Source organism: Mus pahari, chromosome 8 (genome assembly GCF_900095145.1).
Source record: "Mus pahari chromosome 8, PAHARI_EIJ_v1.1, whole genome shotgun sequence".
NCBI classification, from domain to species: domain Eukaryota; kingdom Metazoa; phylum Chordata; class Mammalia; order Rodentia; family Muridae; genus Mus; species Mus pahari.
The window spans coordinates 56,195,632-56,216,344 of NC_034597.1; the positions used below are offsets into that span (position 1 = coordinate 56,195,632).

General features: G+C 37.5%; 1 protein-coding gene across 1 annotated transcript in view; it reads right to left on the bottom strand.

Annotated features, from left to right (window-relative positions):
• Fzd3 (frizzled class receptor 3) overlaps positions 1 to 20,713 on the bottom strand; it is a 64,496-nt gene that overhangs the window by 30,321 nt on the left and 13,462 nt on the right. Inside the window, exons 3-4 of the mRNA XM_021203562.2 lie at positions 9,799 to 9,995; positions 5,018 to 6,035 (exon numbers count right to left, since the gene is read on the bottom strand). Coding sequence (XP_021059221.1) covers positions 5,018 to 6,035; positions 9,799 to 9,995 — 1,215 coding nt within the window. The remainder of the gene's footprint in view (positions 1 to 5,017; positions 6,036 to 9,798; positions 9,996 to 20,713) is intronic.

A 20,713-nucleotide genomic window follows, 5' to 3' on the forward strand; every position in this document is an offset into this window, starting at 1 on the left:
AGATACATGAACACCAAGCTCTTTAGTATGAACGTTTAGTATTAAATGTTTTAATAGTGTTTAATAGTGAGACCTGACAGATCTCATTCGATATAGAAAAGTTCCTTGACAAAATCCAACACCTCTTCATGATAAAAGTCCTGGAGAGATTAGAGATACAGAGACATAATCAACACAGTAAAGGCAGTTTACAGTGAGCCCACAGGCAGCATCAACTTAAATGGAGAGAAATTTCAAAGCAATTCCAATAAAATCAGAAACAAGATAAGAGTGTACATTTTCTCCATATCTATTCAATATTCAATACTTGAATTTTTAGGTAAAGCAGTAAGACAACTGAAGGAGATCAAGGGGATAGAAATTAAGAAGGAAGAAGTCAAGGTATTGTCATTTGTAGGTGATATTATAGTATACATTACTAAACCTAAAAATTCTACCAGGGAACTTGTATAGCTAATGAACACTTTCAGCAGCAAGACAGCTAGATACAAGATTAATTAAAATAAATAAACAAACAAATCAGTAGCCTTTTGATATACAAATGACAAATGGACTGAGAAAGAAATCAGAGAAACAGCACCCTTCATTATAGCCATAAATTATATAAAATATCTTGGAGTAAACAAGTAAAGGCAAGACTTATTAAAAACTTCAAGTTGTTGAAGAAAGAACTTGAAGAAGAAGGTATCAGAAGATGAAAAGAACTCCCATGCTCATGGATCGGTAGGATTAGAATAGTAAAAATGACCATCCTACCAAAAGAAATCTACAGATTCACTGCAATACCCATTAAAATTCCAATACAATTCTTTACAGACCTTGAAAAGACAAGTCTCAACTCTACATGAAAAAACCAAAAAACCTAGGATAGCTAAAACAATAAAAGAATAGTAAAAATAAAATAAGAACAATAAAAGACGTGGAAACAACCTAGATGTCCCACGACAGAAGAACGGATACAGAAAACGTGGTTCATTTACACAAAGGAATACTACTCGGCTATTAGGAACGAGGATGTCCTGAGTTTTGCAGGCAAATGGATGGAACTACAAAATATCATCCTGAGTGAGTTAACTCAGACCCAAAAGGACACGGTCAAAAACTCTGACCCAGAAATGTTCTTATCAGGAAGAATTGCAAGGACAAAAATGAAGAAGAGACTGAGGGAAAGGAGGTCCAGTGACAGGTCCAACTTGGGATCCAGCTCAAGGGGAGACTCCCAAGGCCTGACACTATTACTGATGCTATGGTGTGCTTACAGACAGAAGCATGGCTATCCTCCAAGAGGCCCAAAAGCAACTGACTGAGACAGGTGCAAAATAGATACTTATATCCAACCAATGGACTGAAGTTGGTGACCCCTGTGGTTGAATTAGGGAAAGACTGGAAGAACTTGAGGAGGAGGGTGACCCCAAAGGAAGACCAGTTGTCTCTACTAACCTGGACACCCGAGGTCTCTCACATTGAGCCACCAACCAGGCAGCATGTACTAGCTGGCCCAAGGCCCCCAACACATATACAGCAGAGGACTGCCTGGTCTGGCCTCAGTGAGAGATGAAACACCTAATCCTTGAGAGACTTGAGGCCCTAAGGAGTAGGGAGGCCTGGTGGGGTGAGGTAGGGTGGTGTCATCCTCTTGGAGACTGGGGGAGAGGTGGCAGGAGTGGAAGGGATGGGATGAAGAACTGTGGGAGGGTACACCGGGAGGGGGATAACCACTGGACTGTAAAATAAGATTACAGATAATTAAAAAGAAAAGAAAACCAAACCAAACCAACTAACAAACAAAAATGAGATACAGGGCTGGAGAGATGCCTCAGTGGTTAAGAATACTGCCTGCTCTTCCAGAGGTCCTGAGTTCAATTCCTAGCAACCACATGATAGCTCACAACCATCTGTAATGGGATCTGATGTCCCCTTCTGGTTTGTCTAAAGACAGATACAGTGTACTCAGATACATAAATAATTCTTTAAAAAAAAAATAAGGTACAAATCTAAACAATTCTCAATAGAGGAATCTCAAATGGCTGGGAAACACTTAAAGAGATGTTCGACATTATTAGCTATCGGGAAAATGCAAATAAAAATGACTCTGAGATTCCATCTTACACCTGTCAGAATGGCTAAGATCAAAAACTCAAGTGACAGCTTCTGCTGCTGAGGATGAGGAACACAGGAAGCACTCCTCCATTACTGGTGGGAGTGCAAACTTGTCCAGCTACTATGGAAACCAGTTAATTCTTCAGAATCAATCTACCTCAAGACCTAGCTATACCATACCACTCACGAACATACACCCAAAGGACACTCCATTCTATCACAAGGATACTTTTCAACTATGTTTATAGGGGCTTTATTTACAATAGCCAGAAACTAGAAATGTCTCTAAACAGATAAATGGATAAAGAAAATATGGTGCATTTACACAATGGAGTACAACTCTGTTTTGTTTTTTTTTTAAATGAAATTTGCAGGCAAATGGATAGAACTAGAAAAATATCCTGAATGAAGTTAACTCAAACTCAGAAAGATAAATATGGCAAGTACTCATTTATATGAGATATTGGCCACTAAGTAAATGATAACTAAGCTATAAATAATCCAAAGACCAGAGAGGTTATATAACAAGGAGAGGTCTGGAGAGGGAATGCATGAGTCCCCTGGGAGGGGAAAATAGATTTTACAAGTGGACTTGAGGGGTGCAAGGATGAGATTGCTGGGGGTGAGGTATGGTGGAAGATGGGGTGGAGGTGTGAGAATACTAGGAGGGACACCTGGAATTGGGAGGCATTTGGGGGATGGTGTGGAAACCTAAGTCAGGGAAAACTTCCTAATGAGGACTCCTAGTAATGAGGGACATAGGGTCTCAGGTGGCCATCTCTTGTAGCCAGGCAAAGCTTCCAGTAGCGGGACAGGGTTGCATTCAACTGAGTTGGTCAAAGGGGTCCCTGACAAACGCCAAACAACCCAGGTTGCTGTTGAGACATAGGATGACTCTCCACAAACTGATGGCAGGGCTCCATTTGTCAAGGATAGCATGTACACAACTCACTGAGCATGGATAAGCTGAGTTGGTGCCTACATGGAACTTTTACCCCTATGTTCTAGTCTCTGGTGAAGTTAAGTACTTTGCAGTATTGAAAGAGAAATGTGGACACCAACTCAGCCACAAAGCTTGTGAGAATAGCCAGCCAATATCTAATTTGACTTAAATCCCACTCCATGAGAAAGAACCCATATCCAAACACTGCTTAGATAGCCAAGAACCAAAGACTAGATAGCTCAGAGACCTAGGGTAAAGCCAAACACCACTGATCTAAAAAAAAAAAAAATCAATAAGATGATTTCTAATGATATTCAGTTATACTCATAGATCAGTGCCATATCCAGTCATCACCAGAGAGGCTTCCACTGGTGCTAGATAAGAACACATGCTGAGACCCACAGCTAGACATCATGCAGAGAGAAAGTCTAAACTGGAGGTCTCCATCATATCCCCCTCTCCACTTCCCACAAGCCCAGGCAATCCCACGAAAAAGGTGGAAAGATTGCAAGAGCCAGAGATGATAGAGGAAACCAGAACAAGGCCCTCTGAATCAATTAAGCAAGGTGCACATGAGCACACACAGACTGAAGCAGCAAGCACAGGGCCTTCATTAGTCTATCAGGTCCTCTGCATGTACATTATAGCCATTAGCCTGGTATCTGCATGTGATTCCTTAGTGTGAGAACAAGTGAGTCTCTGACTCTCGTGCCCAACTCAACTTGATAGGTTTTACTTCATTTTATATTTTATTTTGACATGTTTGACTGCTATTATCTTTTAGGGAGAGAAAACTATAATCAGGGTATATTGTATGAGAATAGATTCCAGTTTCAATAAAAGAAAAAAAAAGTTCTTGCTCTCAAAGAGTTCACTGTCTAGTAGGAAGAAAAGATACATGAACACGACCCTTTAGTTTAAGATGTAAGTACCTTTTATAGTATTTAGAGGTCTGAGAAATGCCAGGAGGTATAAATGGCTGGTGTACTTAAAAGACGGAATAGATGCAATGTCAGAACACTCTCTTAAGAAAACTCCTTGTGAAGGGCCAAGAGACTGCTCAGCAATTAAAGCACTTATTGCTCTTGGAGAGGATCCAGGTTTGGTTTTTAGCACTTACATGATGGCTCACAACCACCTCTAACTCCAGTTCCAGTGGATCTAAAGCTCTTTTCTGAACTCTACTGCCACTGGGCTCATATATGGTGCATAAATGTATATGCTGGCAAAACATTCATACACATAAAATTAAATAAACAAACCTTTAAAAATTCAGAAAAAGCCCTCCTTTTAAAAGGAAGAAGATCAGGTACCATCTGGAGGATGAGATCCTCTGAGCTGTTTTCCTAGGACTAACTACCAGCTGGTCACACACGAAGCATGGCAAGTCATTCAGTATTTCAAACATTCAAACAAAATCGACATGTATAAAGATTTAAATTATATACAGAATCCAAATAAATGATCTTTAAACTTCTTTCTAGATCAAAAATTCTGATTCTGTGACTCTTCAAACTAAAAGGTACATCACAAAATATTCAGCATGCAAACAAGAAAAATAATGCCAAGGGAGTTTATGTAATTGAATTGTTATTTCTGGAAAACTGTTCAAACAATTACTAATATGACCACCAGTACAATTTCCACAGACCTTTACCCCAGAGTTGAAACAGTTTTCTCCCCTATAAAGCCTGACTTTCAAAGAATCAATAAATCTTCTGTGGTGATGGAAATAAGTTACTTTAAACTCCAAATACAGAAATGTAAATCATGTTTTAAAATGAAAGTCTATACAAATATGTGTATTATATACTTATTATGATATATTTATCAATTACTTCACTTTAAAATTTCAACGTGCATGCTTAATGTTCTTGAAGAATTAGAAAGAAAACAATAGGAAAGATCCCCTCTTTATAGTAACCCTCTTTTTATTCCCTCACATTCTGAGAACTGTAGCAAGGGTTCCCTTACCTGGTACGGACATGGAATATGATACTCTCTGCAGCGTTCCTGTATCCATGTTGTCTCCCAGATGCCGCGGTAAGCTTGCTCATAAAAGTAACATCCAATTACAACCAGGAGTGGCACAAGGTAGAGAATGCTGAAAACACCAATCCGGATCATGAACTTCACTAACTTATCTTGGTTTTCCTTTTCTAATGGGATCTCAATCCGAACTCTGTTTAGGGATATAATGCCGGCTAAAAGGAGAGAAACCCCAACTACCACATATAGGCAGAGGGGAGCGAGAACGAAATATCTTAACGCATCAACGTCGTAGAGGCCGACAAAACACACGCCACTAATATTGTCACCTTCAATTTTATTCATCGCTAAAAGGATGATAGTTAGAGTTCCGGGGATGCCCCAGGCACTGGCATGAAACAGCAATGCTTTCTTCTCAATAGCTTCACTGCCCCACTTTGGCACAGCTGCTAAAAACCATGTAATGGTAAGAATTACCCACCATACACTGCCAGCCATAGTGAAAAAATATAGTACCATAAAGAGCATGGTACAGGCCTTATTGTGAGATCCTTGTGTCACTGTAGAAGCCTTATACTGTGCAGGGCTAGATGCATTGCAGGCTACTCGGTCCTCCAGCAAAAACCCAATGAAGAAAATTAATGACACCATCATGTAGCAGACTGCATAAAATATGATAGGTCTTTCAGGGTAACGGAATCTTGTGACGTCAATTAGAAAGGTTAAAAAAGTAAACAATGTGGCAGAGAGGCAAATGATTGAAATCAGGCCTATGAAATAGCGAGCAAATGACAGTTCTTCTCTCCTGAAGTACATATTGGGACATGGTGGTGAACAATCTCGCACGTGCAGAAAGGAATAGCCAAGATCAGGATCAATTTTCAACTCTCGGGGACACCAAAAACCATAATCCCTCTGCACTGCAACTGGGGCTCCTTCAGTTGGATCTCCAACTAAATTCAAATCCACAAGTCGGGGATAAGGCTCATCACAATCTGGAAACCTAAAAATCAAAAGATGAGAACCACACTTACTTCCAGGGAAATCTGCTGTCACTTAGCGATTTCAATTTCTAAATTTAGCACCTACGATCTCATCTGTTCACTCAGGATAAATAGAAATAAAGAAAATGGCATATTCTGCGGAACTTCAAACATTTTAAACTGCATTAGTCTTAAAATTAAATTTGTTTTACCTTCAAAATCGGTGCTCCATTAAAACAGTCAATCCAGTTATTAATGATAAACAACACATACATGGAATGTGTATTTAGTACAATCTTTGTAGTTTCCAAGTGTGAAATATGCGTGCATGTATATATGCAATTATATTGTACCAAAAGAATAACAACTATAAGTTCAAATCTAATATTTAAAAATCTTCCTTTAATGCTTCCTTAAATGTCCACAGTTCTGTGAGCTAGATCAGTAATAAACAACCTCACAGATGACTTTTAAATTTCATGCACACTCTCTACTATCTATGAGGAGGCAATGCTGGGTTTAGAATTTAGAACTTCTATGAATGCTGAACAAGCACTCAACCACTTAAGTAACACCCCGCCCAGTCTCTGTTTATCTTCCTGGGTAACTAAAGGGCATCTAAGGTCTTTAATGTCACCTCACTTTTTCCTACCATCATGACAACTTCTCATCAACACATTGTACCCTTAAATTCAGTTATTGCCAAACATGGATATGCATAAAATTAAGGATTTTTAAAAAAGAAAACTCTATGTCTGTACCTATCACCACAAATCTTATTTCAGAAAGCTACAACGTCCTCCTTAGGATTGCTTTCATTATATCCCATAGATTTTGGTGTGCTGTATTTTCATTTCAATTTGGCTCCAGGCATTAAAAAAATTTCCTTCTTGATTTCTTCAACAACCCACTCATCATTCTATAGTGTGTTGTTTAATCTACATGAGCCTATGTATTTTGCAGTTTCTCTAGGTGTTCATTTCTAGCTTTATTTCATTATAATCAGATAGTAACTACTTTAATTTTCTTATTTTGCTCATTCTTGTTTGTGAGATTCCAGGGAAAGTATACAAGAAAGCAAAATCTAAGCCTTGTAAGGACCCTAACACAAGGGGCACACAGGAAGGGCACGAAAGAAGGAAACAAGACCCACCAGTCTGATACAGAGTAACACAGCAGCTCCCAGAGGATACTTTAAATGAGATACAGGTTTAAATAAATGCCAGGATCTTAATTCTTAAATTTGTCTTAACTATCTCAATTTTAGCATGCCTGAAATGTATTTCTTTTGTTTTCTTAGTTCTCTGCAAGCTCTCTTTGTTTAGCTTTCATCTCTCAATCCCTGTATCCAATCAGCTATGAGCTCTTCTGCTTTCCTCTGACTACTTTCAGATCTGCCTCACTCTTACTACCTCCCCTGGCTCTGGTTTTGGTTTTTAAATGTATTAATAACTATGCGCCAACTGGGCTCTCTGCATATACTTTTGCTCAGGATGAAACTCTCTTCCATATGCTCTCTCTTAGATTACTTAGGTTGAGTTACATGAATATATTTATCTAACAAGCATACATTCAAAAAACTATGGAGCGTTTTCAGTGAGCTAGACTCTTGCAGAGGATAAAGACAAGCAATGAACAGAATAAAGTCCCTGTCCTTATGGAGCTAAAATTCTATCAGCCAAGGTGCTGAAGGGACCAAGAGATTTTTTTTTTTAAAAACCAGGACAAATAGTTACGAATAACGAAAAAAATAGCTATGGCTTGGCAAACAAATATAATGCATATTAATTTATAAGAAATGGGTCAGAGTACTCCATTTGGAGATCTAAGCAAGTAGAGAAGAAAAGAATGAACTGAGATTATCAACAAAAATATTATTTCAAGTGATAGGTGACAAAACTTACACTAAGTAATGGAAAAAGTAAAGAGTGTGGGGAAGAAACGGATGATGTCCGTGACACTGAGGAATGAGTCCTATGGTCTGAATACCCTCAAATCTCATGTGCTGAAATTTAATTCTCACTCTAGTGGCACTAGTTACAAGGGCAAAGTCCTCATGGATCGGACGAGTTTACCTTCTTGCTTTCTAGCCCTTTTACTTAGTGAGGACATGGTATATGCCTCCTCTAGCTACTATCAGATCACAGTCAAAATTACTTTAAAGAAAAAATGAACAGTTTTTAATGAAAATTGTGAAGCAGCCTAAGTAATTATCAATAGGAGATGGCTAAATAACTTTAGGATATTAACACAGTTAACTATCAAATACTAACTTTTAATAAGAAATTACAAAAAATGAACCAAAGCTACATATGAACAGAGAGAGAGAGAGAGAGAGAGAGAGAGAGAGAGAGAGAGAGAGAGAGAGAGAGAAAACACATGGGGCTAGAGAGATGGCTTAGCAGTTAAGAGCACTGACTGCTCTCCCAGAGGTCTTGAGTTCAATTCCCAGCAACCACATGGTGGCTCATAACCATCTGTAATGGGATCTGATGTCCTGTTCTGGTGTGTCTGAAGAGAGTGACAGTGTACTCACATATATAAGACAAATTAATTTTTTTAAAAAGGGGAAATGTTTTACTCATGGTATATATGTATGTTTATATTTTATGTATAAAATCAAGTATGGAAGTAATTAATAATTACTTTACCATGATTTTCTTCTTACCTTGGGGAGAAAAAGAAGGTAATGTGAGCAAGACAAGGACCAACATAACATGTAACTGTACACAGAGTCCCCCAACCCCATCCCACCCCACCCCACCCCAGGCAGGGTTTCACTATGTATCCTACGCTGGCTTAAAACTCACAATCCTCCTGCCTCATCTTCCCAAATGCTGGATCACAAACATATGCCATCAAGCTCAGCTTGTATCTATACTGTTTTCTTTCTTTCTCTTTTTTTGGTATGATTTATTTATTTTTATGTATATGAGCACACTGTCGCTGTCTTCAGACACACCCAGACCCCATTACTGATGGTTGTGAGCCACCATGTGGTTGCTGGGACTTGAACTCAGGACCTCTGAAAGAGCAGTCAGTGCTCTTAACCACTGAGCCATCTCTCCCACCCCACTGTTTTATTTCTTAAAAGAAGATCTGAAGGCAAACATTACAAATATTTCAGACAATAAAAAGGTATGTTATATAATCACTATATTATTACTAACAGTCATATGTTATTACTATTAAAAATGCTCACTCCTACAACACTACAGGAACGTCTGCGGAACAATTCCTTAAGACTTCTGTAACAGCTCACAGTTGTATAGGTGAGATTTGAAAAGCACTCAACATTTTCTCAACTGGGTGTTAATATGTGGTAGAAAAAAAAGAAAAAAAAAAAAAACCACAAAGCCAACACAACAGCCTTAGATATCAACACATCTGTTTCAAATGCATTTAAGCTTCTAAAATGATAGTTATAAGTAATTATTTTCTTCTTTATATTTGGTAATTTTCCATGAATGGTATTACTTCTAAAAACAAAAAAGTATTTTAAAAGTAGGAAAAAAACATATAAACCAAAGGTTTTGTTTTTGTAATTCTTAACTCTTATAAATTTCTTTACAGATGTATCTTTTTCCTTTCATTTTAATTCTTCCAAATTTCTACAAAAAAATTGAGATCATGAAACAGTGCTAAAATGTTTTCAGCACTGTTTTGCAATACAAATATTGCATATTGTAAGCCAGTATTTATATACATACTCATACATTAAAAAATACCCTGCTCTTTAAAATAAAGAGAAGACACGCATTAGCATAAAAATATGACCCATACCTACTGCACTCCATATCTTCAGGCCACGGGACACCAAACATCTCCATGAGCTTTGAACACTCGCTATAGGCACGCTGACACAGCCTACGGCAAGGAAGTGTGACACGTCCATATTCCATACAAATAGGGGCATAGAGTGCACAAAGAAATGGTCGAAAATCCCGAGAACAATCCAGGTTCACCATAGGGTGGAAGGGCTAGGAAAAAATTAAAATTGAGTAATTAAATAAAAAGCTTTAGACAAATTTGTTAATAACTTCCCTTTCAATCATTTTTAAAACTTCTCAAGAATATTAATATTTCTAAGATTTTTTTTAAAAATAAAATATTCTCTGAGCTATTTCTCAAGGGCTTATTTTGGTTAAATCCAAGGACTATCACAGAATTGATAAATCCTGGTATATATTTAAGTGTTACAGGTGATATTAATGAAGAAGCAGGCTAGAAATTACTAATAATACAGCTTATTTAATATAGGAAAAAGAAAAGAAATTATATAAGATATGTGCTAAAGCTCAAGAATGATTGCAGTTTTATTATTTAGTGGTGTGACTGTAAGGGTTTTAACTTTCTTTTATGTATTTTAATTTCTATATTTTCTTCAATTAACACCCATCAAAAAGAGTGAATTAGTAGCAGAAAGTGGTTCTGGGAAGGCAGAAGGGAGAAGAAGGAAGGGAGAAGACAGGTAGTTACAGTGTAAAGGGAAAGGCCTCTCAAGAGTTGCATCCAGAAATTGCACACAGTAAAGGGTGTTCTGGTAGAGAAAACAAATCTTACTTTTTGCTGACTGGTTTGTATTTTTTTTTTTAACACATAAATAACTGAAACTTCTAAATAATCCTTTAAATTGAAACCAAATGTTGTAAATATAGCTAATGTTACAATTTGATACTATGTTGATGAAAAGAAAACTTATGATCCCAAATATAAAGGCTAGGAGACCTTTTATAACCAGAGGAATAGATCAAATGTCCCCCCAAAAGTACATCTGTATTTCTGACTATTGAGAATTTTTCCAGTTGTTTTTAGAAGTAATTGAGCTACAACAGATTGTGAACTGGTTATATTCTAACCACTGGGCTTATCTACTAAATAAGAATTCATTTGTTTCTACATATCAGGAAACCAAGAGTCAGTTAAATCAATGCCAAAGAAACTACCTGTAAAGTATACATAATTAACATATAACAATCAACAATCACTTCTCAGTGTGACAGAGTAGCTTCCATGAAGAACAACTTAAAAGCCAAGTTTTAAGTTACTACTTAAGCTGCTGGAGAGGCACTCATGAAAAAGAACCTTAGAACCATGAGCCCAAAGAGCAGGGCCTGAGAAGGCAGCCACATCTACACGAAGGCACTGGCTGAATCTCCTAACTGAAAATTGTAAAATGACAAAAGAAATCAAGATTATTCAAATATATGGAGATATAAATGGAGTGGCTTAAGCAACAGAACTTCATTGTCTCTGTCTGCGACAATGCTCTCTGAACCACTGAGAACAACCTGTCCCAGAACTCTTCTGGAAGTTTTTCCACGGAGGTGGCAAACACTTCACTCAGCACTCGCCCATGGCTACCCATCATTTTCCCTGTAGGTGTGCCTTTCTCTATGCCCAAATGTCCCTTTTATCTGAGACTATCAGATCACATTATATCAAGAGCCCTCATACTCCAGCATCACCTCATACTAATTACATCTGGATGACCCTATTTTGAAGCACAGTCACTCTGTGAGGCACTAGGTTTAGGACTCCAACGTTTGATGTTATTTCAGGGAGACACAAACCCTTAACATGGACTACATGTTCATGGACTACAAGAGTTTATGTAAAGATGCAATTCTTTCCCTAAATCATCTCTAAAATTTAATGAAATTTCTTTTATGTATGAGGTACTGGGTTTGATCCTAAGCCTACCAATAGTCACATACTCAAAAACTTAGCATGACTTTTAGTAGACGAAACCAAGCTTTTTAAAAACTTATGACAAAATATATGTTTTAAACAAAATGGTGCTTCAATTAATGAATACCCATAAGCCAAAAATTAGTCATGTCCTATATAAAAAAATTACCTCAAAATTTATCAATTTCAGGGTAAAACAAAACAATAGAAAACAAGCTAGAAAGACAATGACAAAGCCTGTACACACACTCTCTTACACACCAACAAGTGAGTGCATGTGCATATTAAGACTGCCAAAGGCCAGAAAGTAAAGAGTGCTAGCCCCACAAGCCTGACCCACTGAGCTGACTACCCAGAAGTACATAAAAAGCTAGACACTGTGGCACACGACCAGGAATCCCAGCATTCCTACAGAGACATGGAGAGAGGCAGAAGAACCACCTGGAAGCTCAAGAGCCAGCTAGCCTGCAGCTAGCCTGGAGTACACAGCACAGAAGCAGATCAACAAGAGAGACAGGAGAGACCCTGGCTCAACATGACAGCAGGCAAGAACTCATCCTTGAAAGTTGTCTTCTGTCTGCCACACCTGTGCTATGGGACATATGTACCTCCATACACAGACACATTAAAACAAAACTGGAGCTGGGCAGTGATGGCTCACACTTTTAATCCCAGCACTTGGGAGGCAAAGGCAGGTGGATCTCACAGTTAAGGCCAGCCTAGTCTGCAGAGTGAGTTCCAGAACAACCAGCACTGCACAGAGAAACCCTGTCTCAAAAAATCCAAAAGAACACGAAACAAAAAACTGGTGAAATGAATATGACAAGGTCTAAATACTGAGCCAGTATTAACTAAAAATATAACTATATAACATTAAGTTAAGACTGGAGGGAGAGAGGAAGGGAGGGAAAGGGAGACAGAGAAAGAAAATGCTAATATTATCTTCCAGAACTAGGGCAAGGTGAAGAGGTCTTAGAAATGAAACTCAAAACATCCATAATGTGTTAGGGGACAGAGGAAATTGGACTTCAATAAAATATAGTAAATTCCTGAGGTGGAGAGATGGCTCAGCCATTAAATGCTAGTAACACAACTAAAAAGACAATAGAAAATTCCTATTCTAAAGACTCTGCTAAAAAGATGAAAAGACAAACTTTAAACTAGGATACATTTTTGCAATCTTATACACTACAAAAGATTTTGGTTTGTTGAGACAGCATCTTGCCACACAGCCCAAGCTGACCAGAACATAACCCTATCTCAGTTTACCAGGTGCTGGGATTATAGTTTGAAGGGATTTGTATCTGGAATAAAAAAATAACTTAGGGGCTAACAAGATGGCTGAGCACATAAAGGCACTGGTAACCTGAGTTAGAATCCCCAGAATCCACCCACATCAAGAACTCACTCCCATACACTGTTCTTTCATCTTCACAAATTGTGGTACTCCCCTCCACACACACATTAATAATAATAATAATAATAATAATAATAATAATAATAATAATAAATGTAAAAGTTTAACTCAAGACTTCAAAATAAAATGTAAGGGACACAAGAGGGGGAAAAAGTAGCTGTAAGAGGTTGGGGTAGGTAACAGAATACAGGAGCCATGAAAGTGAAAAGGTGAATGGGGAGGGGAATAGAAGGATATGGGGAAGGAAAGAGGAGTTCAGCAAAAACAATAAAACCTGTTACTTTATAGCTAATTGAAATGCTTTTAACAAAGAAGAAAATCTAACTGAAAATACCCATAAAGCTGAAACAGTCATTTTGACAAATAAAATGCACATGAACTAATACTACATATATACTTGCACTGCTCAAGACAAAAACAATGGTAATACCAAATGGTGGCAATAATGTGAGAAAACCAGATATACTAAATTCTACAGGTAGGGATGTAAAATGGTGCAACCACTATGGTTTTTTAAAACCCAAACATATTTACCATCCAACACTGCAATCACATTCTTGGTCATTTATCCCAAAGAAATTAAAAATTATGTCCACAGAAAAAATTGTCACAAATGTTTATGCTGAGTTTTATTTGTAATAGCGAAGACCTGGAAAAATGCATACATCTTTCAATGTTAACTAGATATCAAAATTTTATAAAATAGTAAAATAAGAGCAGAAAAATAGAGAAGAGACATATGTAATCTCTGTGTCCTATTCTTGCAAATTCCTAACTTCCTAAGAGACTATAATTATTTAAAAATTAAAGGCAAAGTTAACAGCACTTGGGAGGCAGAGGCATGAAGATCTCCGTGAGTTCAAGGTCAGACTAATCTACAACAACAAGGTACAAGTTAGCCAGAACTACAGTGTGACTGTCTCAAAAAAAATAATTAAGTTCATATGATAACATATGTACATGTGTCAAACATGCACATATATGTGTGGTAACATGCAAACTGTAAACTGCCAGATGATAAGGTATCTTTGTTAATATGTTATCAAAATCTCCACCTGTGAGCACCATCCATCTTAAGTTATAAAATTTATTTTAATGACCATTTTGTGTATTTGCACTGAATTATAAATATCCCAAGCTACATTTTGGCTGACATTTATTAGCACAATAGGGCTTAAAGTGCCTCAAATTGAATAATTTCATATAACAGACACAAAATGCTAACTTGTCTAAGGTCATACACTATAAACACAAATCTAAGCACCAGGCAAACTTTGACTTTTTTTTTTTTTTTTTTAAAGATTTATTTATTTATGTAAGTACACTGTAGCTGTCTTCAGACACTCCAGAAGGGGGCGTCAGACTTGTCTCGGGTGGTTGTGAGCCACCATGTGGTTGCTGGGATTTGAACTCAGGACCTTTGGAAGAGCAGTCGGGTGCTCTTACCCACTGAGCCATCTCACCAGCCCCAAACTTTGACATTTTTACACAGATCCCTTGAACTTATCCAATTTGTTTCACTTAACTTGTTTTAGTTTGCCCTTTTATAAAATGGTGTTAATACATGTAGAACATAACTAATAAATAATACTTATAAATAAAATAGGAAATAATTCCATGTATAGTAGGGCTACAGCAGGGTGACTTTGTTCCCTGTTTTCAACTGTCAAATGGGGAAACTTAAGTGGAGTTTTTTTTTTTCCAAAATGTCAAACAAAGTAGGTAACCCCAAAATCATGATGATAGGAAACAGAAACCAGATATAAAAAGGTAGGTACTGTGGGCTTGGACCAATGGCTCAGTAGGTTAAGAGCACAAACTGCTTTTGCAGAGGACAGAGTTCATCTTCCATCACCCACATCAGGCAGCTGCCAATCACCTGGAGAGCTGATGACCATTTCTTGCCTCCATGGGCATTGTACTCATCTGTATAAACACACGTACATATAACTAAAAATAACATCTAAAAAAACAGATCATGTATGAGCCCATGCCTATAAAACAATAGCACGTGCACTAGTCCATAAAGACAGAGAACACATCTGTGAAAGCTGGAAGCATGAGCAGAGACCATGGACTACAAAGGATATAAGAAGGCTTCTGATATGGCAGAAACATTCTATACTTTGATAATGGTAACATAGGAGCTGTTAAAAACTCATCAAAGGGAACACTTTACGTAAGTATAGTTTACTATATATGGTATAACCCAATAAAGCTGTTATGAAAAACTAAGTAAATCATCTTGATCTTAACAATTTCTTATCACAGCAAAATAAAATTAAATGACGTGGCCTTGACACTTAGGTTGAGTATATATATATATATATATATATATATATATATATATATAACAATACTCATAATCTATGAAAGAGAAAGGAACGTGACTGATTGAATTCTAAATGATTCTTCCTGAATGTTTCTTTAAGCAGTGATGTTTTTATTCCCTAAATCAAGACCTGAGTATAGGAAGTTTACAAACTGGAAAGTAACTTTCTAAAAACTAGATTTCTGATTTCTACAACAAAGGTGCACTGCATGGAACCTTGCATTCTTTGTTTAAATTCAAATCAACCAAGCCTTTGTGCTCCCATTCTTTCAACTCTCAAATTTCCATTAGTTACCATAACAACCTGCTAACTGACAAATCTTCAAGCATAGCCACAGTCCAAGCTTAGCAAGGGTGTGAAAAGGGGACAGTGTCAAAGGCCAAAATCTGACTCAGGAGAATCAGAATTCCAACCTTTGTCACTGTACAAAGGGCCTGGTAACTATAGAAACTGTGCCACACTAGGTTTGGGAATAGCATGACTAAACTCACTAAAATGTGAACCAATGTAGAACAGCCTTGAAAATCCAAAACTCCTATTCATAGCTACTTTAGATCCAGTTTGAATAAAAAGTTATTCCAAACAACTTATGAAAATAATTTTATGTAAGTAAAATTATAAGAGACTCAAAATATCAAAACAAAGCAAAGCAAAACAAAACAAATCCTTTGGGGGTTCAGTCTCCCTTTCTGGAACAATAGAGCTTCTGATGATGTAAGGTGCAAAACTTTAAGAATTGTTTTCTCTCTCTACAAAATAAACTAAACCAAAAAGCTCTAGTTAAAAACAAAAACAAAAACACCTTTAATTCAGTAACTGTTTTTCCTTTTCAAACCTTAATTTTCAAAAACGTATCATGGTAGTCTAATTGATAATAGCTTGGGAAATTGAATAATCTATTTGGAAATTTGCCATTATCACAGGAATCTATTCATTTTCATAATTCAAAGTAGAGTTCTTAAAACAGTACATAAGACTCTTCTTTGGTTAGTAAACTTCTTTAACATTTCACTATTGTGGATAGTTCTGGATTATGGCATATTTAAAAAATAATACTTTATAGGACAAATCCTACTCCACTTAATAATCTGATTTAAAGCAAGAATTTCAAAAGATTCCTTTAATGTAATTTATCATAAGAAAACCAATTCGGAATTTCTAAAAGCTGTTATTTTTATTCCTAAAATCAGAAACAACTGGGAACAATTCTGTGTGTGTGTGTGTGTGTGTGTGTGTGTGTGTGTGTGTGTGTGTGTGTGTTTGTTTTAATTTAGAAGCTTCTTAATTCTGTTTGGTTTACCCTAGTCACAAAACTGGCTTCTAAAGCCGTATCTATTAGGGAAAGGGATGTAGGTCCATACACAAGGCCTTAGGTTTGTTATCCAGCACTGCAAAATTAAATACAGATATTAAAACAGGTCATTTCACTATACTGTTTGCTTAGAAAATAATGTTCCCATAAACACTGACCTATAATCCTAGCACTCTGGGGGTAGAAGCAAGTAGATCTGAGTTTGAGGCCAGTCTGCTCTATACATCTTGCTCTAGGTCAGCCAGAGCTTCACAGAGAAACTCCATCTCAAAAAAAAAAAAAAAAAATTAACCTAAACAAAAAAATAAGTAAATATGGTGTATTCTAGCAGTTTAAAACATGAGCTTAAAGAAAAGAATATTTCTTCCTTAAAAAGCCTATCCACAGCATTTAAAATGTAAATAAAGAAAATAATAATAATAATAAAGGGGAATATAGTAGTATTATAAGAAATTAGACAAATAGGGATGGATTATTAAATCCACTCTTAAACAAAAGCATTTTATAGCCATAATTGTACATTGGTAGAGATCTTTGCATTTTGATGCAATATTAAAGTTACATATTCTTACATTGATACAATTTTATATATTGATACAGATTTAAAATTAATTTGTCATAATATATTTGTATGTTTTAACTTCTGTATAGGTATTATACATATACAACTCATTTTAAAATACAAGGTTTAGTCTTAGTCCTTTTAATGACTGCTATTACAAACTGTTTAAAATAATAAAGGTTAATAGTCAAAAAAAAAAAAAAAGCCTATCCACTGCTCACAGCCAGCTATTGGATGGAACACGGGGTCCCCAGTGGAGGAGCTAGAGAAAGTACCCAAGGAGCTGAAGGGGGCTGCAACCCTGTAGGTGCAACAACAATATGAACTAACCAGTACCCCCCAGAGCTCGTGTTTCTAGCTGCATATGTAGCAGAAGATGGCCTAATCGGCCATCACTGGGAAGAGAGGCCCCTTGGTCTTGCAAACTTTATATGACCCAGCACAGGGGAAGGCCTGGGCCCAGTAGTGGGAGTGGGTGGGTAGGGGAGCAGGGGCAGGGGTGGGGTATAGGGAACTTTCGGGATAGCATCTGAAATGTAAATAAAGAAAATAATAATAATAATAATAAAATTTTAAAAAAGCCTATCCACAAATATGGATCAGTATTGTTTCATTGGGGTACATTCAAAATTTCAAAAGCTGTTATTTTTGTTCCCCAAACCAGAAATAACTGCAAATAATTCTCCACTATCTGTATGTACGGGTTTTCTGCTTTTTAATTTAGGAGGTTCTTATATCAGCCTGTCCTAGTTAGGGTTACTATTGCTGTGATCAAACACCATGGCCAAAGCAACTTGGGAAGGAAAGGGTTGTTTGGCTTAAGCCTCCATCCACATCACTGTGCATTGGGGGAAGTCAGAACAGGAGCCCAATCAGGGCAGGAACCTGGGCACAGGACCAGAGACAGAGGCCATGGAGGAGTGCTGCTTATTGGCTTATTTGCTATGGCTTACTCAGCCTGCTTTTTTATAGACCCTAGCACCACAGCCAGGAGTGGCACCATCCACAATGGGCTGGACCCTCCCCATCAATCACTAATTAAGAAAATGTTCTACAGGCACACCTACGGGCTGGCATGTCCTCAATTGAGGTTCCCTCCTCTCAGATGACTGTAGCTTGCATCACGTTGACATAACTAACCAGCACAGGATCACAAATGTTTTGGTTAAGCTACACACCCTGTGTACGTTTTTCTTCAACTTAAGAACAGACCAAGAACAAGAGAATTTGAACAAGCAAAGGTACACTTAAGCAGAATCAAACAAGATCCTAGAGAAAGGAAAGTTATGTTGCTTCAATCTTTTATTAGTTACATCATTTATAAAATGCAAACACATACATTGAAAACTTCCAATCACTTTCAACAACAACCAAAAAAAGAAAAGAAAGACAGACAGACAGACAGAGAAGTATCACACTAGTGTTCACTGGCAGGTGGTAGCTTTGGAACTATGATCAGTCTCACTATCCCACCAAACTATTTTCAACCCCAGGAGAGTAAGATTTAAGTATAGCAATGAAACATAATTATCAATCCTAAGGAACTTACAGTTTAATTCAAATATTTACTTATTTGTAAATACTATATGTGAGGCTCTGGGTTAAGTACTAGGTATACAAAGGTAAGGACAAATTCCAGGAGTGGAACAAAAAATAAATATTGTAACAACAACCCCCCCCCCACACACACACCAGGAGTAAACAAAGCACACTGCTAAACTGCTAAGTATGAAGGTAAGGGCACAAACCTTGGTCTTCTTAGGTTCCACAAGGAAATCAAAATCAGACCCAAGCCAGGCCTTGAAAAAAAAAAGTAAGATATCACCCAGATATTGGCAGAGCCTTCTAGACAACTGTGGTGTTTACCATGACTTGATAAGGTCAAGGAACTGCAAATGGGCTGCATGGCTTCTGAAGACCACTGAGACGAATTGTTGAAGTAAAAGACATTTATAAATGTCTATGATGCTTCAAATTGGATCCTCTGGGCAAGGACTGGCACTGCTATTTTAAAAAGTAATTTTCATATTTTGTTTGATCTTTGTAACCAATATAATCTAACAATGGTAGTGTAAGACACTTTCCCAGCTACACTGATTATAAGTAATGAAACTTGGGCTTGAATTACTTCCAAACTTCTTACTCTTCCCTCTTCATTACAGTATAATTAATCTTTACTTAACTACTTTTGCATACGATACAATTCCTGTCTTTGTAAAGGAAGTGCTAAAGATCGATGAGATGCTATTTTCCAGCTACTGGAGTGATTTCAGTACTACTGAACACTGTGGGTTGGATCTGAATGGCCCCAGAGACTCCTGTTTTGGACAGAAGGTTTGGGAGTTGTGGCTTACCCGGTAGAAGTAGGTCTACCAGTGTCCATTGGAGGGTTAAGCTCAGCTGCGGGCTCAAGTTCTCTCTCTGCTTGTTGGTCCACTGCAGTGTGAGCAGCAGGACTGCAAACATCTACTATGAACTGAGCTATTCCACTACACCATCCTCACAATCCAGTGGAAGTCCATAAACTGTGAGCCAAAATAAACCTTTATTGTTATCTCTGTAGGTTTCTGTCAGTGACAGTCTAATACAGAGACAGAGAACAGATTCTCCTAATAAGGAGAAACAGGCTTTCTCATGCATTGCTACCAGGGACCAAAAAATCTTACTGTACAACTTCTATCGAGAGTTTAAAACTATCAATGAGCCGGGCAGTGGTGGTGCACGCCTTTGATCCCAGCACTTGTGAGGCAGAAGCAGTCTCTGAGTTCAAGGCCAGCCTGGTCTACAGAGTGAGTTCCAGGACAGCCAGGGCTGTACAGAGAAACCCTGTCTCGAAAAAGAAAAAGAGAGAAAGAGAGAAAGAGAGAAAGAGAGAGAGAAAGAGAGAGAGAGAGAGAGAGAGAGAGAGAGAAAAGAAAAGAAAAGAAAAGAAAAGAAAAGAAAAGAAAAGAAAAGAAAAGAAAAGAAAAGAAAAGAAAAGAAAAGGTGTCACCACCAACTGACTTGGTTTGGGGCTGGAGAGATGGCTCAGAGGTTAAGAGCACTGACTGCTCTTCCAAAGGCCCTGAATTCAATTCCCAGCAATCACATGGTGGCTCATAGCCATCTATAATGAGATCTGGTGCCCTCTTCTGGCTTGCAAGCACACATGCAGGCAGAACACTGTATACATAATAAATAAATTAAAAAAAAAACAAACAAACAAAAAAAAACCACTACCAATGAAAACATTTTCTGCGTTTGGTGGCTGATTATGGGATGGGCCCCCAGGTGGGGCAGTCTCTGGATGGTCCATCCTTTTGTCTTAGCTCCAGACTTTGTCTCTGCAACTCCTTCCATGGGTATTTTATTCCCTATTTTGGGGAGGAATGAAGTATCCACGT